Source organism: Trichoplusia ni, chromosome 1 (genome assembly GCF_003590095.1).
Source record: "Trichoplusia ni isolate ovarian cell line Hi5 chromosome 1, tn1, whole genome shotgun sequence".
NCBI lineage: Eukaryota > Metazoa > Arthropoda > Insecta > Lepidoptera > Noctuidae > Trichoplusia > Trichoplusia ni.
The window spans coordinates 22,412,053-22,426,549 of record NC_039478.1 but is presented as its reverse complement, the minus strand read 5'-3'; the positions used below and the strand labels follow the sequence as shown (position 1 = coordinate 22,426,549).

General features: G+C 36.1%; 2 protein-coding genes across 2 annotated transcripts; one reads left to right on the top strand and one right to left on the bottom strand.

The window, feature by feature from the left end:
* The first annotated feature begins 1,421 nt into the window (after window positions 1-1,421).
* On the top strand, window positions 1,422-5,340 carry LOC113499582. The gene is made up of 4 exons (XM_026880096.1): window positions 1,422-2,088; window positions 3,525-3,701; window positions 3,986-4,059; window positions 4,369-5,340. Exons 1-4 carry the CDS (start codon window positions 2,028-2,030, stop codon window positions 4,510-4,512), a joined length of 456 nt encoding a protein of 151 aa, XP_026735897.1. The 5' UTR covers window positions 1,422-2,027; the 3' UTR covers window positions 4,513-5,340.
* Window positions 5,341-5,435: 95 nt separating this feature from the next.
* LOC113499571 (low density lipoprotein receptor adapter protein 1-like) lies at window positions 5,436-14,147 on the bottom strand. The gene is given in 7 exon segments (XM_026880089.1): window positions 5,436-6,265; window positions 6,508-6,573; window positions 6,791-6,916; window positions 6,919-6,979; window positions 8,208-8,313; window positions 9,344-9,520; window positions 13,827-14,147. Coding segments are annotated over 7 exon segments (666 nt in total). The 5' UTR covers window positions 13,876-14,147; the 3' UTR covers window positions 5,436-6,184.
* Window positions 14,148-14,497: the final 350 nt, after the last annotated feature.

The following is a 14,497-nucleotide window of genomic DNA, read 5'->3' as shown; positions in this document are numbered from 1 at the left end:
GATGCACCAGATCTCACGAATGTCACCTTTGATACAGTTCCAGTGAATGATGAATAATGCATGCTATCGTGTCGCATCCGCCTTGGCTGCGATGCTGGCACGCGCTTGTGAGCTTCTAAACGGATTCCTCTGAGGCGGAATTACATATAAGTTACATTGTAGTACCTATACCTACCAGTATCATGGGTACATACCTACCTTCTTACGTGTAGGAGGTAATATCTGAATCTACAAAACAGATTTTCAAAATTTTGAGCCACGTTATTTGTGATTGTCAAAAGCTAAATATTCAACCAGTAAATACCGACCATGGACAAATTTAATGGAAAAATATGTTTTAGTAACTTTTCTACTAATTAAGGTTCATTTTAAAGTATGAAGTCGTGTATAAGTCAAACAAAGATAGTACTAACATTAACATAGGTAAATTCATATTGCTTATATTATAAAAAAGTAAGATATAAATGCTTTTAAGGAATAGGATGGATGCGAAATGCAAGAGACAGCAGAATGGCATAAATAAAGGCAAATGTCCAGCAAGGGGTATTTCAAGGCTGCTAAAGGTGGTTATGATGAACCTTGTCATTTTGGTAGCGAAACACCGCAATATACCCTCACCGGTAATACTTCCAGCGTGTTATTTGTCCGCCAAGAGAACTTTTGAAATATTTAACAATACTTATTTTATATCTCTGTTTAAATGCGTCTCAGAATCACGATAGGTGGTATCCTAGCAACGCTGTAGGTTATTGATGATAAAATAACGACACGTGATGGTAATAACCATAATATATTATGATAACTGTAGATATTTATCCCAGAATGAGGCAATTATGGTTCGATCTATCAAAGGTCAATCTAAACGAGGAAATGATAAAGATTTCAGAGAAAAATACCCTGTATCTGTTTACACGATATGAAACTGTTATTCTTACATCTTTGACGATCGTTACAGGTAGTCAGAAGCTTAAAAGTCTGACAACCAGTCTAAGCAAGGGTATTCGTGTTGCCTAGGTAACTGGGTTGAGGAGGTCAGATAGGCAGTCGCACCTTGTAAAACACTGGAACTTAGCTGAATCCGGTTAGGCTGGAAGCCGACCCCAACATAGGAAAAGGCTAGGCCGATGATCAGCGGATCTGATTTACACGATATGAAAAGTACTAAGAATCAGGAGATCAGTGTAGAGGATCAGAGAGTTTTTATAGTGACTATCTTTAGACTGATTCACCACCGCGTCTGGTTATGATTAAAGGACTCCGGTTGGATCTGAAACTAGTCGGGCATTCCCGATAAATACGCGTGTGGAAACCGTAGCATCATTTAATTGGATCAGAGAGTTATGGATGTCATGATTGAACTGTGGACAGAATTCACCCAATACAGGTGATTTCAAAAAATTACTAAAGATATGAGGCCACTTGTGTTATCTCGATATTTCATTTCGGGTACACCAAGTTGAGTCAACTGAACGTACTCAAAATAATGTTACATTATGCCTATTCATTTTAACCTGAATATATTATGATTGCAGTAGATGCTGGCAGTAGAAACCCCGGAATATTCTTTTTTTATATTTCTTCTCTTTATTTATTATTTAAAGGGACTTTAACACAGATGTGTGTGCCAGACACATCCTACCAGAAATATTAATTCTTGGTTCTAAGAAATTTAATTACCAATTACTACCAAAATTATACTAATTGGTAAAAACCAGAAAGGTTTTCTTTCCTCCATTCAATACTTACAAAATCCTAATGATTATAATCAACGAACATTACAATGACTATTCAAGTGAACTCAGTTTTTATACAACCTTTTTTAGAAACGATTCCATGAATCAAATTGCGTACATACATTCGCGAATAACTCAGAAACTCTAACCATCCGTAATGAACGGACATATTCTATTGGAAAACATATAAATTGTTTATTATTTTAGTTTTGTGCCAGTGTGAACGTCGGCCATTGAAACATTGTGTGCGTCGATTAAGTTTCAGACAATGTGATGTGAATTTGAAATTGGAAAATGTCATTATCTTTAGTGTCTGTGCTTTTTGGATTTACTTTTGTTCTGCCCACTATTTTAGGTAAGGTTTATTAAATCACCAAATAAAAAAATGGAGGGCATATTTATTTACGTGTTAATTAAATATTTATAATGTTAATTTAAGATATATTAAGGAGAATAGTTATGCTATGATATCTACGTAAAATTAACGTTATAAAACGATAATTTTAAGAAACTGCATGACGGAAACGTAATGCATCACTTCCAAGGTTAGGATTATATAGGACTCTTGAAGGGCAATACAGATTATAGACATTCTAGAATAAACCTGAACGAATGTTATTTTTTCTGCAGTATTTGAGTTTAACAGCCTAAATTAAATTTTTAAATTGCATTTTAAAGTTGTTGTATTAGAAATAAGTTTCTTTCGGTTATCTGATCACATTCACTACTAACCATAACTTATGGAGTGTCTTAAAGCATCTTCTGCTTCTTATTTATTTTTCCTATTTAACTCCCTCAAACCAAGCGCGAATCACTCACTTTGTTTGTTTTGTTGATGACGATGTTCCTGCTTATTACCTAACTAGTAGTAACTAGCAGAGGATGATTTAAGTAAATCAGACTGCAATGCATCTTCTCCAGCAAAGGATAAGGGCAATTCTAATTCTAACAAAAAACGGCGAATTATCTAACTTGATACCAAATATAATCGATGAATTCAGCAAACTGTATGATAAACTATAAGGATGTTTTTAATACGTTATAAAAAGTTAAAGAATACCTACTACAGGTGTCATGAGATGCTTACTAATTTAAATACCATAATGTACCTTTCTAAAGTATGAAAAGTAAAAAAAAGAACTAACCAAGTAACTAATTAAGGATAACGGACCGAACAAGCATTTACTAACCGGTGTATTTTTAAGATAATATTGTTTTCTTACACAGGATTTTTCCGCGAAGCGATAAATATTAACCATTTTCTAGATCCGTTCATAACAATAACTTAATTTTAAGAACTATGAGGTCACTGGCCATTACTAACAGCGATCACAACCACAGACAATAGGTGAACAAAAAAGTTAGAGCAACATCACGTATGCAAACTTTTTGCTTGGATTTATTAGCAAAAAACTGTACAATACGATAAAAGTTATTACAATCAACCCATCAACTTATCCTTCGATCTATCGTATCAAATTAGGTATGAATCATCATAACAAAAAATAATGACTTTACTTAAGTGTTTATTGAAATATGAATTCTACACTACGTCTGAACATTTTTTTTATATAGCCTGTTTTAGATCCCACTGCTGGGACAAGGCCTCTCCCTCTCTCTTAAAAACTCTCTATCCTATGCGATTTCCGGCTACGTGCGCCCCGACCATCATATTTTGCAGGAAAATAATAATTTAAATGATTGAATTACATCTTCAAACTTATCCACCGCCAGTCATAGCAACATTACTCAGAATCGAAAGTAGAACAGTGATCTTCACCCTTATTTCAGGAATTCATATTTCGAATCTGAACGGGTCATGCATCCGGTGCCTGTGTCACGTGACGGGATGTGACATGTCGCGGGGCTGCAGCGACGGCTACTGCGGACCTTTCTTTATATCTAGGGTGTACTGGGTGGATGCTGATAAGCCTACCTTGCCTGATGACGATCCCAATAGGAAAGAAGGTAGATAACACATGATGTAAACCTAGTCAGCGTCATTGTTAATGTTTTCTTGTGACCGAGGCCTAAAATGAAGACAGGAATGTCTTGCCTTTGATATTAACAACACCTCATAAAATATTATAATAGATACAGTTACAGTTTCAACAGCGTAGTACACCGTGTAGTGCGACCAACACAATCTTAACCGCAAGAATCTTACTTTGTGTTCTAACTTCTAATTAAATAAGCAGACAATCCAAAAAAACGTTTGGAATCTATTTAACAATTTATTCACCTGATTTCAGCTTTCGAAGACTGCGCCAGAGAATTTCATTGCTCTATGAAAATTATTGAAAGCTATCTCGCGAAGTTTGGGAAGGCAAGTATAGAAACAATCCTTGTATTTTTTGAATAAAAGTTATTGGTTTCATAGTTAGAAAAGACGAGTTATAGGCTACTGTGGTATAGGCTACTGGTAGATTTTTGTTTTTCTTTTTTTTCGTTGATCATTATCATTTAATAATTTTACTTGGTAAGTATTGCTTTTGTCGCTACACAAGCCTCTAACACTGGAACCTCGAGCATTCCCTCAATTTGCATTAAATGCGCTGCACTTAAGGAAACACACAACCCCTAAGAGCCTGGACCAATGCAATGATTTTAAAATCATTCAACTTGTCTATTCCAGGACTGCAACGGTGACGGCGTGACAGACTGTTTCGACTACATGATGATCAACTACCACGGCGGGCGCGCCTGCTCCAAGCCGCTGTTCCTCTCGCAAGCCGGGAGGCGCTGGCTGGCAGCTTATAGGCAGTGTCGGTTTCCCTGACTAAAGCGTATTAAACCCGAGATATAGAGGAAGGTACTAGACATTTTGACGTATTCCGTGAACATACCTATGGGCCATGCTGCCTAAAAATAAAATTATAAATCCAAAATGAAAATAGAAACGTACCGGACGAATTGAGTATCAACTCAATTTCGAAATCATTAGTTAAAAAATCCTTACCCTGCATTCATTTTAAATTTTTGGATATTCAAAATTCGAGAAGGACCTACTTATTGACGGTTTTCTTCCATACAATTATCAATTATTCACCGACCTGGTCGAACTCTTGATTTCAAATAAACGTTGATTTCTAAGACACCCTGTATCTCGGCAAAAGCTTTTGTAACATATTTCTCTGTTTGTCCCTTACCTGTCCTGTATCCTTGGATATTTAATCACGATTTACAGACACGTATTCATCGGGATAGCCCGAATAGTTTCGGACCGTAGTCATCATGAACTTGACTCGACTTGCGACCACGCAACTAGTCGGGCTTTCCTGTTACCGTTATTAAATTAATCATTTGGAATATTCCTCTTTAAAGTTATAATAATACTATATATTACGATCTAGCCATCTCGCGTCCATCAATACGACAAATGGTTGATCTACCCATGTAAGAACTCTTTAAAGACAAATTGTAAACCGCTTAGACTGAATTCAAGCTCTTTCTATTCGGTATACTGCAATATTTCTTATTGTGTTTGTTTTCACTAATAAAATAGCATTAAGTTAAGAGGTACGTTGTTACCTCTTAATACGAAGTTGAATTACTTAATAACAAAACATTTAATAAAAATAAAATATTTATTTGTAAATACATAACATCAGTCAAATTATGCTTAAAATTAATTATATTTTCGATATATTTTTATATAATAAAACTTATGTCTTAGTTAAATAAAAACTAAATAATCTATTTAAATTGTATCTTAATTTAATTAAAGACGTGCAAACTATTTACATAAATGTGTTTTGATTTCGATATGAGATGAATTTCTCGTGACCAGAAGCAAAATGTAGTTCGATGAAATTGTTATGAAAACGTACATACATCAATATAACTAAAAAAGCGAATACGTTACTTACACCCATATCAATGGTCACATTCTCATTTTAGATTAATATTCTAAAAGGGTAAGGCTGCTAAAGAAATGCAAAGAGGTACTTTGCATTTCTTTAGCAGGCTGAGGTATCACCACGTTATAACCATTTCGTTATCTCACCATTAGACACCATAGTTAAACTATACCAAAGTGCAAATATCAAGGGGTGGATAAAGTAAGGCATGAACCAGAAGAATCAGTCCAGAAATTGTGAAAGCAAGACAGCACTACACAGCGTAGAGCGGCATCTTTCTTTTACAACGATCTTACTTATCAAGGTCCTCCAATAAAATCAATTATACTTTCATTTTTACTTTAGCCAATTCATATCTCTTTCATACAATTTCCATTTGAGCAAGGAGCAATGCTAAACTTATCATTATTAAAACTAAAGCTTCAAATAAAACTATTATTTTAAGTATAAACGCTCCCATGTCGAAACTTAAGCATCTACTTAAAACCTATCTAACTTACTCATCTAATGTTACTTACCTAATACTATAATCTAATCTTATTAAATAGTTTAAAGCCTTAACAAGTAAGACTATAGTTAAATATGTTATCTTTATGCGAAGGACACGAGAGGGGCGGGTGACTGCCAGTCCTCAGCCTCCAGCTCCTCATCAGATTCTTCTTGGAATCGAACCTAAAACAAAAGAGTGGCATTTTAAAAATGGTGTTGTTAAAAGAGACCTCAACCCCTGAGTTTGTTTCCACATTGTCAGGGTAGTCAGATATCGACTCCAACATTCTCAAGAAAAGACGTAAAAGTGATGATATATCCTACCAGATAAATGATTTAATTTAAATTACAATTTCGGTACATTTGGGTGAGCCTACACAAGCATGTTTCACAAAAGCTGACAACAAGGTAGAGTTCCATCTTACCCATGGAGCGAGGCGTTTCTCCTCCGATGACAGTGAACTACCTTGACTGAGGTTTGCTTGCCAGGCCTGAAAACAGTTGAATTATAAATCAAATACACACCGTATCGAAGGTTTCTATCATTTTTCTTGGCTATGTTCCTAAACCTATTCAGAACTTGATTGTAAAAAGCAAAGTCTTCATATCTAGTTGCCTTATTTCGGGCATTTTCCAAAAATCAATATATTATCCTCATTTAGAACTACCAAGCAACACCATATACATACAATATCATGACTTAAATACCTGGTAAGCATCATTGAAGGCATGTGCCAGCGCCAGCGCGAGCGCGCGCGCGTGGCGGCGGCGCGTGCACAGGAAGGCGTGCACCACGTGCGCGTCGGGCGCGCCGCCGCCGCCCCCCCCCCGCCGCCGCGACCCTCCACCACCGCGAACACGCGCGCGTTGGCCGCGTCCGCCGAGCAGTACGAGATCCTGGAGGTAAGGGTCCTCTAAATTATACAGGTAAAATCAGAGGATAATAACACAAACTCGACGTGGGTTGAATTCATTAGCGATTCACCAAACAAGAAAAAAAGAAGGATATTATGGTGTCCCACTGCTGAAGAAGAACTTCATGATATCACTCATTTTTTTAGCGTCAATAGAAAACGCGCAAGTATGGGAATTTATGGGAAATGTCATTTCGTGTCAATAAGCCACGTGATTTTGACCTGTCATCTCGTGGCATCTAACCATTTGCTAATACTTTGACTGTATGGATAGCCGGGCAAAAATCACTGAGCGCGACTTGTCGCGGTATCAATCCCCGTATATGACAAGCCTTTTTGTGATCCACGAATGCTTGTCCTGAGTCTTAGTATCTTAGGGCATGGGGCTTGTGTGTTTGTGAAACCCCTGTTTATAACAGTTTAAAAAATGTGGGACATTGACTGGAATTATTACATAAAAAGTTACTGCTTCAACTGTAATCACTAATAACGAAGTAACGACTCTTCATTTGTTTACTCATACAGATATTATGCACATTAATATAACTCGGACATAATAAACGATAAAACATAATAATAGTATTGTCAACGCCTTATTAATTATAAAACTTTGCTCGAGATAAGTTTGTGGGTCAAACTTCGACTATCAATCATCTTCAATACCAGTACCAGGCACGGACGAGACGTTTATGTCCTTGTTTCGTTATGTAAAAGGTTCAGCTACTGATAAGGGCTTGTTTTAAGTTAAAGGTCTTTTCCGAAAATTATTAAAACTGGTTATAAACTAGATTTTAGAACAGGATGCTACATGCAGTGCAGATTGCGGTTCCAAAAAGAACGAAAAGGAACGAGGGAATTTCAGAAACATGCACAAAGACACCCAGACTCAGGACAAACATTCGTAGATCACACACAAATGGTTGTCCTACGAAGAGATCGATTCCGCGACACTTACTACCTCATCCACTCGTTTTATCCGTAAATATATCATAAAAGATGCGTTAACTAATGAATTCGTTTAGAAGTTTTATATATAGACTCGAGATTCGCCAGGAAAATCCCTCTTCCGGCAAAATCCAATTTTCTCTACAGTTCCTACCTTACCGGTTATCGATTTCAAGTATCGTTAAATAAAACTAGCATAATTACTAATTAGCCCTCCTGAACAAAATAATCAAAGCATATTGTATATTTCCATTCGATATTATTACCTGTAAATAGAAACGCTGATAACGTTTTCCTGTGTGTCGGCATCCGTCACTATGATGCCCTTTGCACTTATGTCCAAGTTCACTCGCTGTAGCTTCTTATTCATCACTGGAATTAATTGAATTGTATTAAATACACAATTACTATTAGATAAGACTGAATTTGAATCAATTTCAATAATAAGTATTACTCGTGGTATATCTAAGAATTCAATTGAATCCGGTCAAATTGGAGTTCAGCCACGGAGTTTGGAATAGGGAAGCTAAAATGAGAGGGGTGTTTTAGCTCAACTTGGGCCATAACCAATTTGCTTCTTGTAGGTATGTAAAAAGAAGTTTGTGGTTATATATAGATAGGTATTTCTTTATCTGTAACTTTATAGAAGTTATTTTTTAAGACAGTATACTAAATGACAAATGATCGTCAAAAGCTTCCGCGTTCAAGATACTTCGCAATTGAGTAACTTCAAAACAATTGCTTAAAAGCGTAAACAAACATCTAAGTACTAATGATTTGCAGAACAACAGAAATATAGATAAGAGTATTGTTTATTTATAAACACGAAATCTAAATCGTTTACAATTTAACTAGACCTCTCGACCCAACTCGTATTGTGTTCTTGACCGGAATATTAAGAGATATCTCCGCCGTCACTTGTACGAACATAATCAATGAATGAGATATAATGGCGACCGCAGAAACCTTTGTAACCTCATCCTAAGATTTATTGAATGAGTTGCTAGGCAGAACTGTTATTGAGGACTGCTAAGCTTCGTTTATAGTGATATATACTATATAATAGCGATTTATAGGGATCTACCTGCCGTATACCTTAATACATGGTAGGTAATGTGTATCTGCCCAAAAAAGGTCCATATTCTGACTCAAAAGTCTTTTTGACTCAAAAATTTTGCTTACGCTTTGCGTTCCAAACTATTTAAGCCATTTAGCCAACTAGTTAATCTAACCTGATCAACCAAATTCAATCGAGAATTACCAAAATTTTTTCCAGCCTGGCTAGTACCCGCTATTTAAGGAATTTTTGAGAAGAACACATTGCTCACTTCGCTTCTACCTTTTGTCGCAACCCCAAATTGATATTTCATGTCGTCGCTTTCGAACCCAGTCTTTTACTTACGTTTAGCAGAATGCAGAGCAGACCTAACAGCGAGTGCCGTAGCTGGTGCCGAAGCAGCTCTCTCCACGGGTGCTGCGCCCGCGTACCGCACGTCCACCTCCCCGGCGCTGGACTCCCGTGCCTCCCGCCACCAACCCTCTCCCTCGCACTCCGCTAGGGCCCACTCTTCACATAGCTCTGGAAATTATAAAGAAGGCAGTGCAATAACGCTTGTAATAAATTATTTCTTCGAAGAAAAATTTTCTCCCTCAATTTTTTTGGCGATTGCAGTCAAAAATGTTTTTGATTTGGATTTCGTCAATAGTCAGTTTTTTGATTTTCCATTTCTCTGTAGATGCAAAAGATGCATGTTAATAAGTAAATAAAAAATCTCGTGCTGAAAAACAAGTGATTTACTGGCAAAAAACTAATTTGAATTCATCCTCAGTCTTTTGGGCTATGTCTCTACTAGTCGTCTATAGGAACCTTAGAAAACAGTAAATCTCATCGAGTTCTGAGAGCACTTTTATTATGGATTAATATTAATTGATATGGCGTAGTAACCTCAATTTCACTTTACTCTCTATTTTCCTGTCATGCTAGTTATCCAGGTAGGTACCTATTACGAATAACTCTGGCATACCAATATAACCTCCTATAATATTAGGAGGCGCCGAGGCGGAAAAGCCATTTTTAAAACTGCCACTATCAAAATTAGTTTTAAAACACTACCTACGAAATACGGCCACAGTTACTGCATAATCGAATAGCAAATAACAATTACAATATTAATTAAATACATGCATAAAATGACTCTCTAAAGATAAAAACGACTATTTAATATAATAACGTGAACTAGATATGAAAACTTATAAAAGGGGCGTTGTCACCAAGTTACCTATAGCACATAATTTACTCAGTAAGACTTGAAGGTGCAATTTTCCCCGCTTAAATTCATTAGTTATTACGGTTTTACAGGTTAAGCTGGTTTCATAAATGCAAGGAAATTGATCAGGCAAATTGCACCGAAACTTGATGGCTGCCCCTTTTAATAGGATCATAAAAGGTAACTGCTCACTGCTGTCCTAGGTTTTGTATTTAGGTGAATTGGTGGCCACTCGGTTATAGGCGTTTAGTGTGTAGGTCATCGGAAATTAGCTAGATGTGTAAGTAAAGCTTTACTTATTGGGGTTTTCGATATGAAAAAAGCCAAAAGTTTGGTCTCTTTATTTTCTGGCTACGCCGCACATCAGTTAGAAGAAATTCAAGCCGTCTCATTGATAATATAAGTAGATACCTATAAGTACAAGTAATCCCAGTAAACAAATAAGAAGTAAAAATCTAAAGCATCCTGTCTATTTCTACCTCATTTGCAATCCCTAGAAATTCAATTCAAAACATCGCCCTTTAGGTGTCTACTGCCACATATTAAAGCAGGAGAGTTCCTCCTGTGAAAGCGAGATAGAGCTCTATACAATGTATAGCGGCGTCTCTTTCAAACAACTACAACTTTCAAGCTGGTTTATCTTTCAAAGTAATGTATCTGAACTCAGTTCACCGCCCTGTCTATGCGTTATAAGATAATTATTATGAAGTACAGACATTATAATATATGTAATCGATTAAAGCAATTTTATACGTAATAAAAATCCCGCTCACCGATTAAATCAAAGAAAATTGCTGCCATTTTACATATTCGTAACATACTTCACGTTAGCTTCAATTAAAACTAACCCCTACCGGTTTATAAGACAATTTATCTTAGGATAGGTTGAATATGTTACTTGGGTGGCCAGGGTAGTAGATACATTGATTGAGCAAAAGTAAATTAATGAAGAGGTAAGAACCAAAGAGAATTTGTTTCCTGAAAAACATGATATTTCCATTCTTATAATTGATTTAGTGATTATACTATAATGTATAGGTTATTCAATTGAGGCTAGGCGCATGAAATTAATTACGTTCTAAATGTTTTAATAGTAAGAAACTTGTCTATATTATGGACAGTAATATATGGTCCTATAAAAATCAGAAAAAATAACTTTATATTACCGAGACATAAAGTTAAAAAAAAATTATGAGGAGAGAAAAAAAGGCTGGAAATATTTAAAAACCTTCTAAACTTTTGTAAAGCCAGATGTGCCAGCTAAACCTAGCTTGTTGGGGATTTTAGACTATAACTAGATGGATACGTATTTGCAATTAACAACTCTACCTTACAACAACAAATCAAGCTGACGCAACAACAATAACAAACTAAAACATTTGAAAATAACCACCAAAGTTCTAAACAAAAGCATTGTTGATATCGGAAGTGCGTCACAAGGCCGCTAGACTTCGCAAAACATCGCTGCAATCAGACAGACTACTATTCGAGGGATATCACACACATCTAGGCCAGACGGCTGTATCGATAGCGAACTGGGCCATAGGTCAGCTATTAGGCGCAATAGCGTACGAAACACGAAGCGTAAAAGCATTTGATAACATTAATGCGATTCTGTCACCAGTTTCAACCGGTCCCACTGATGTGTAAAGGAAATTAATGTTTGATTGCACTTCGTACAGTTAACTGCATAAAATGTGAGCACGATGTTGATGAAACGTTTTATAAATTGCAGAAGTTGATCAGTAAACTTAAGTCCGTTTACGATGTATGCTCGGTGCCTGGTTCTAGCAAAACTCAAAATTAGAACACTTTTTCCCTCTAAAAACTATGACATACAAAAAAAGGAGGTGTCTAAAGACCATGAAGCTAAAGTAGGAAATATTTTTAAAACTTAATTAAAACTATATCATGTAACAGTGCTTTAAAACGACGATTGATTAAATGCTTTTCAAGCCAGCTTTCACGTTCAGTTTTTGCTCGACGCGCTTTGGGCTAGATAAGTGCAACGTTTTAACAGGAATGTTGGCCACACCGTTTACCCAGCGGGTTGGTCTCTATTCGATCATAGCCTTTCATCCAATTAATAATTTATCACTCAACAAGAAATACTGCGAAGATCTTTTTTTAGTTTCAGTTTAGATAAATATATCGGCCAAGGCTATGTTGCCGTGACAGTTCCGGTAAGCGTGTAACTTTGACTTGTTCTATTTATTAAGTTACAGATTGAGATAACTAAGAATGCGGTCGACTCCTTCTGCGAACCAGTCATGCTGGCAAAGGAGAAGGTATATCATCCATGCGAGGCAAAGAGTCTTACGGCCCAGCGGCTGCGCAAGAAACTTCTTGCACCGTAGTCGTATGTCTGCGGACGGGTAGCTCACCGCCCGATCAGAGCCAGGCCCGTGCCGGTTGAAGGTTGGTGGACTGACCAAAAGGTTTACCCTTACTGACCTAAAGGCCCCGTAGGCAAAAGGAAGGAACATGGGTGGGGTTTAATCAGTAAAAATCTCTACTCTTACTCCCTTCCGCTAAGCGCAAAGCGTAGCAAAGTGTTTTTTTTTCCACAAACTACCAAATTATAATTTATACCTAAGTAAGTAGGTACTTTACAAACCTTTGAGAAAAATAAAGTCATTAGGCGGGTGTCTACAGTAAAACATAAGCAATACTTTCTAGTTACTTCCCGTTACCTTAGCCCTTTAAAAAGAAAACTACTCGTCATTTTAGGAGAGACATGCGCAGTAAAGTATTGCTCCTATATACATTGCTGCATTGTATTAAACAACATTGCGACCCAAGGAACTTGTACAGCAATGTATCCCATACAAGATGGATGTTGGCTTACGAAGCAGCTTTTTGCTGTTCGCCGCTTAAGGCTTGGCGAGAGCTCCTAATTCCTAAGTAATTAGAGAAACTTGCCCTCAAAGATGGGCCGTGGCCTTTAATGAAGCCTTAAAAAGGCGCTCTCATGATTGAGTGGATTGTAAAACGCAAAAGCAGTCTGCGACGATTTTAAACTGGGCGCGCCAACAGCTTGGTTATTTGCTAATTTGTTGGAACTTGGATTGATCTTGATTAGAATAATGAAAGTAATCGACGTTTTTTTCCTATTTCAAAAATGAAAATTGAAAACATTACAAGCTATGGTTTAAAAACTGCATCTGAATTAAATAGGAAAGAAAATGTTTTTCTTCTAATCAGTTGGTACTAAATTAGAAATGTACCTAATTTAAATAACAGTCTATTAAATCGACTGATCAAAAATAAAATAAACACTGCATATGAAATAAAGGCATAGAGAAATATTTACTTACTTTGCACCGGAATACGATTTATATAATAAAATGTTAAATAATATAACTCGCAAGATAAGTAGGTCACATTTTATTCCATATTTATAGTCCATTATAAATGCAATGGATTTGTTTACTTAGGTATCGCACAGTTTATTGTTACGCATCAAAAATATTTTTATTCCAATCAATTGAGTTAACCTTAGAGTATTTAATTAAACCTATATAAAAAGTATAGGCAACTTATAATCGGTAAAATATAATTTATGTATAAGTATCGAAATAAATTAATGATAAAAAAAATAGTAAATTATTTACTCACTTTTGTGCTTTGAATGAGTCTTCCACATTTTTCTAAGGAGAGTCGTCATTTTTCTCACAAAGCTCGATTATCAAAATAAAGAAAAAGAAGTTATGTTTTTTAAATGGCGGACGACTTTTCCCGCTCGCGGTCCCAGTTGAACTGCATGTAGTGTCGTGTCGAGCACATGCAATCTCATCCCTTTGATGTATGGACCGCGAAGTCAATGAGTTTCAATAATAATAACACGATTAACGTAATGTTATACATTATTATATTTAATGACCAATGGAAAATAATATTTATCTAAAGAGTTTACCTATCTGTGTTACAAATTGCCGATATATTAGAAAAATAATGCGGGAATTTAACAATTGATAAAAAATACTGTACATTACGGCACCTTTTATGTGTTTTTAACTCTTGCATATGCAATTAAATATTTTCCATGTGCCGGAAATAGGAATTAAACTATAATGAAGTCGTTCTTGAAAAAGCCATCGTTGCAATTTGGCCCTTTTCCTTTTCAACTAAAGTAAATAGGCAGATACTCATTTGTTGTATTCTTTAAATTAATTAGTAACACTATTCCAGTCATAAATAATTCCCAATATATTATCTATTCTTATCAGTGATTGATATTATGCTATGTGTAGCACTCTAAATCTGCCTGGCTGGCCGGGCATCTTTTA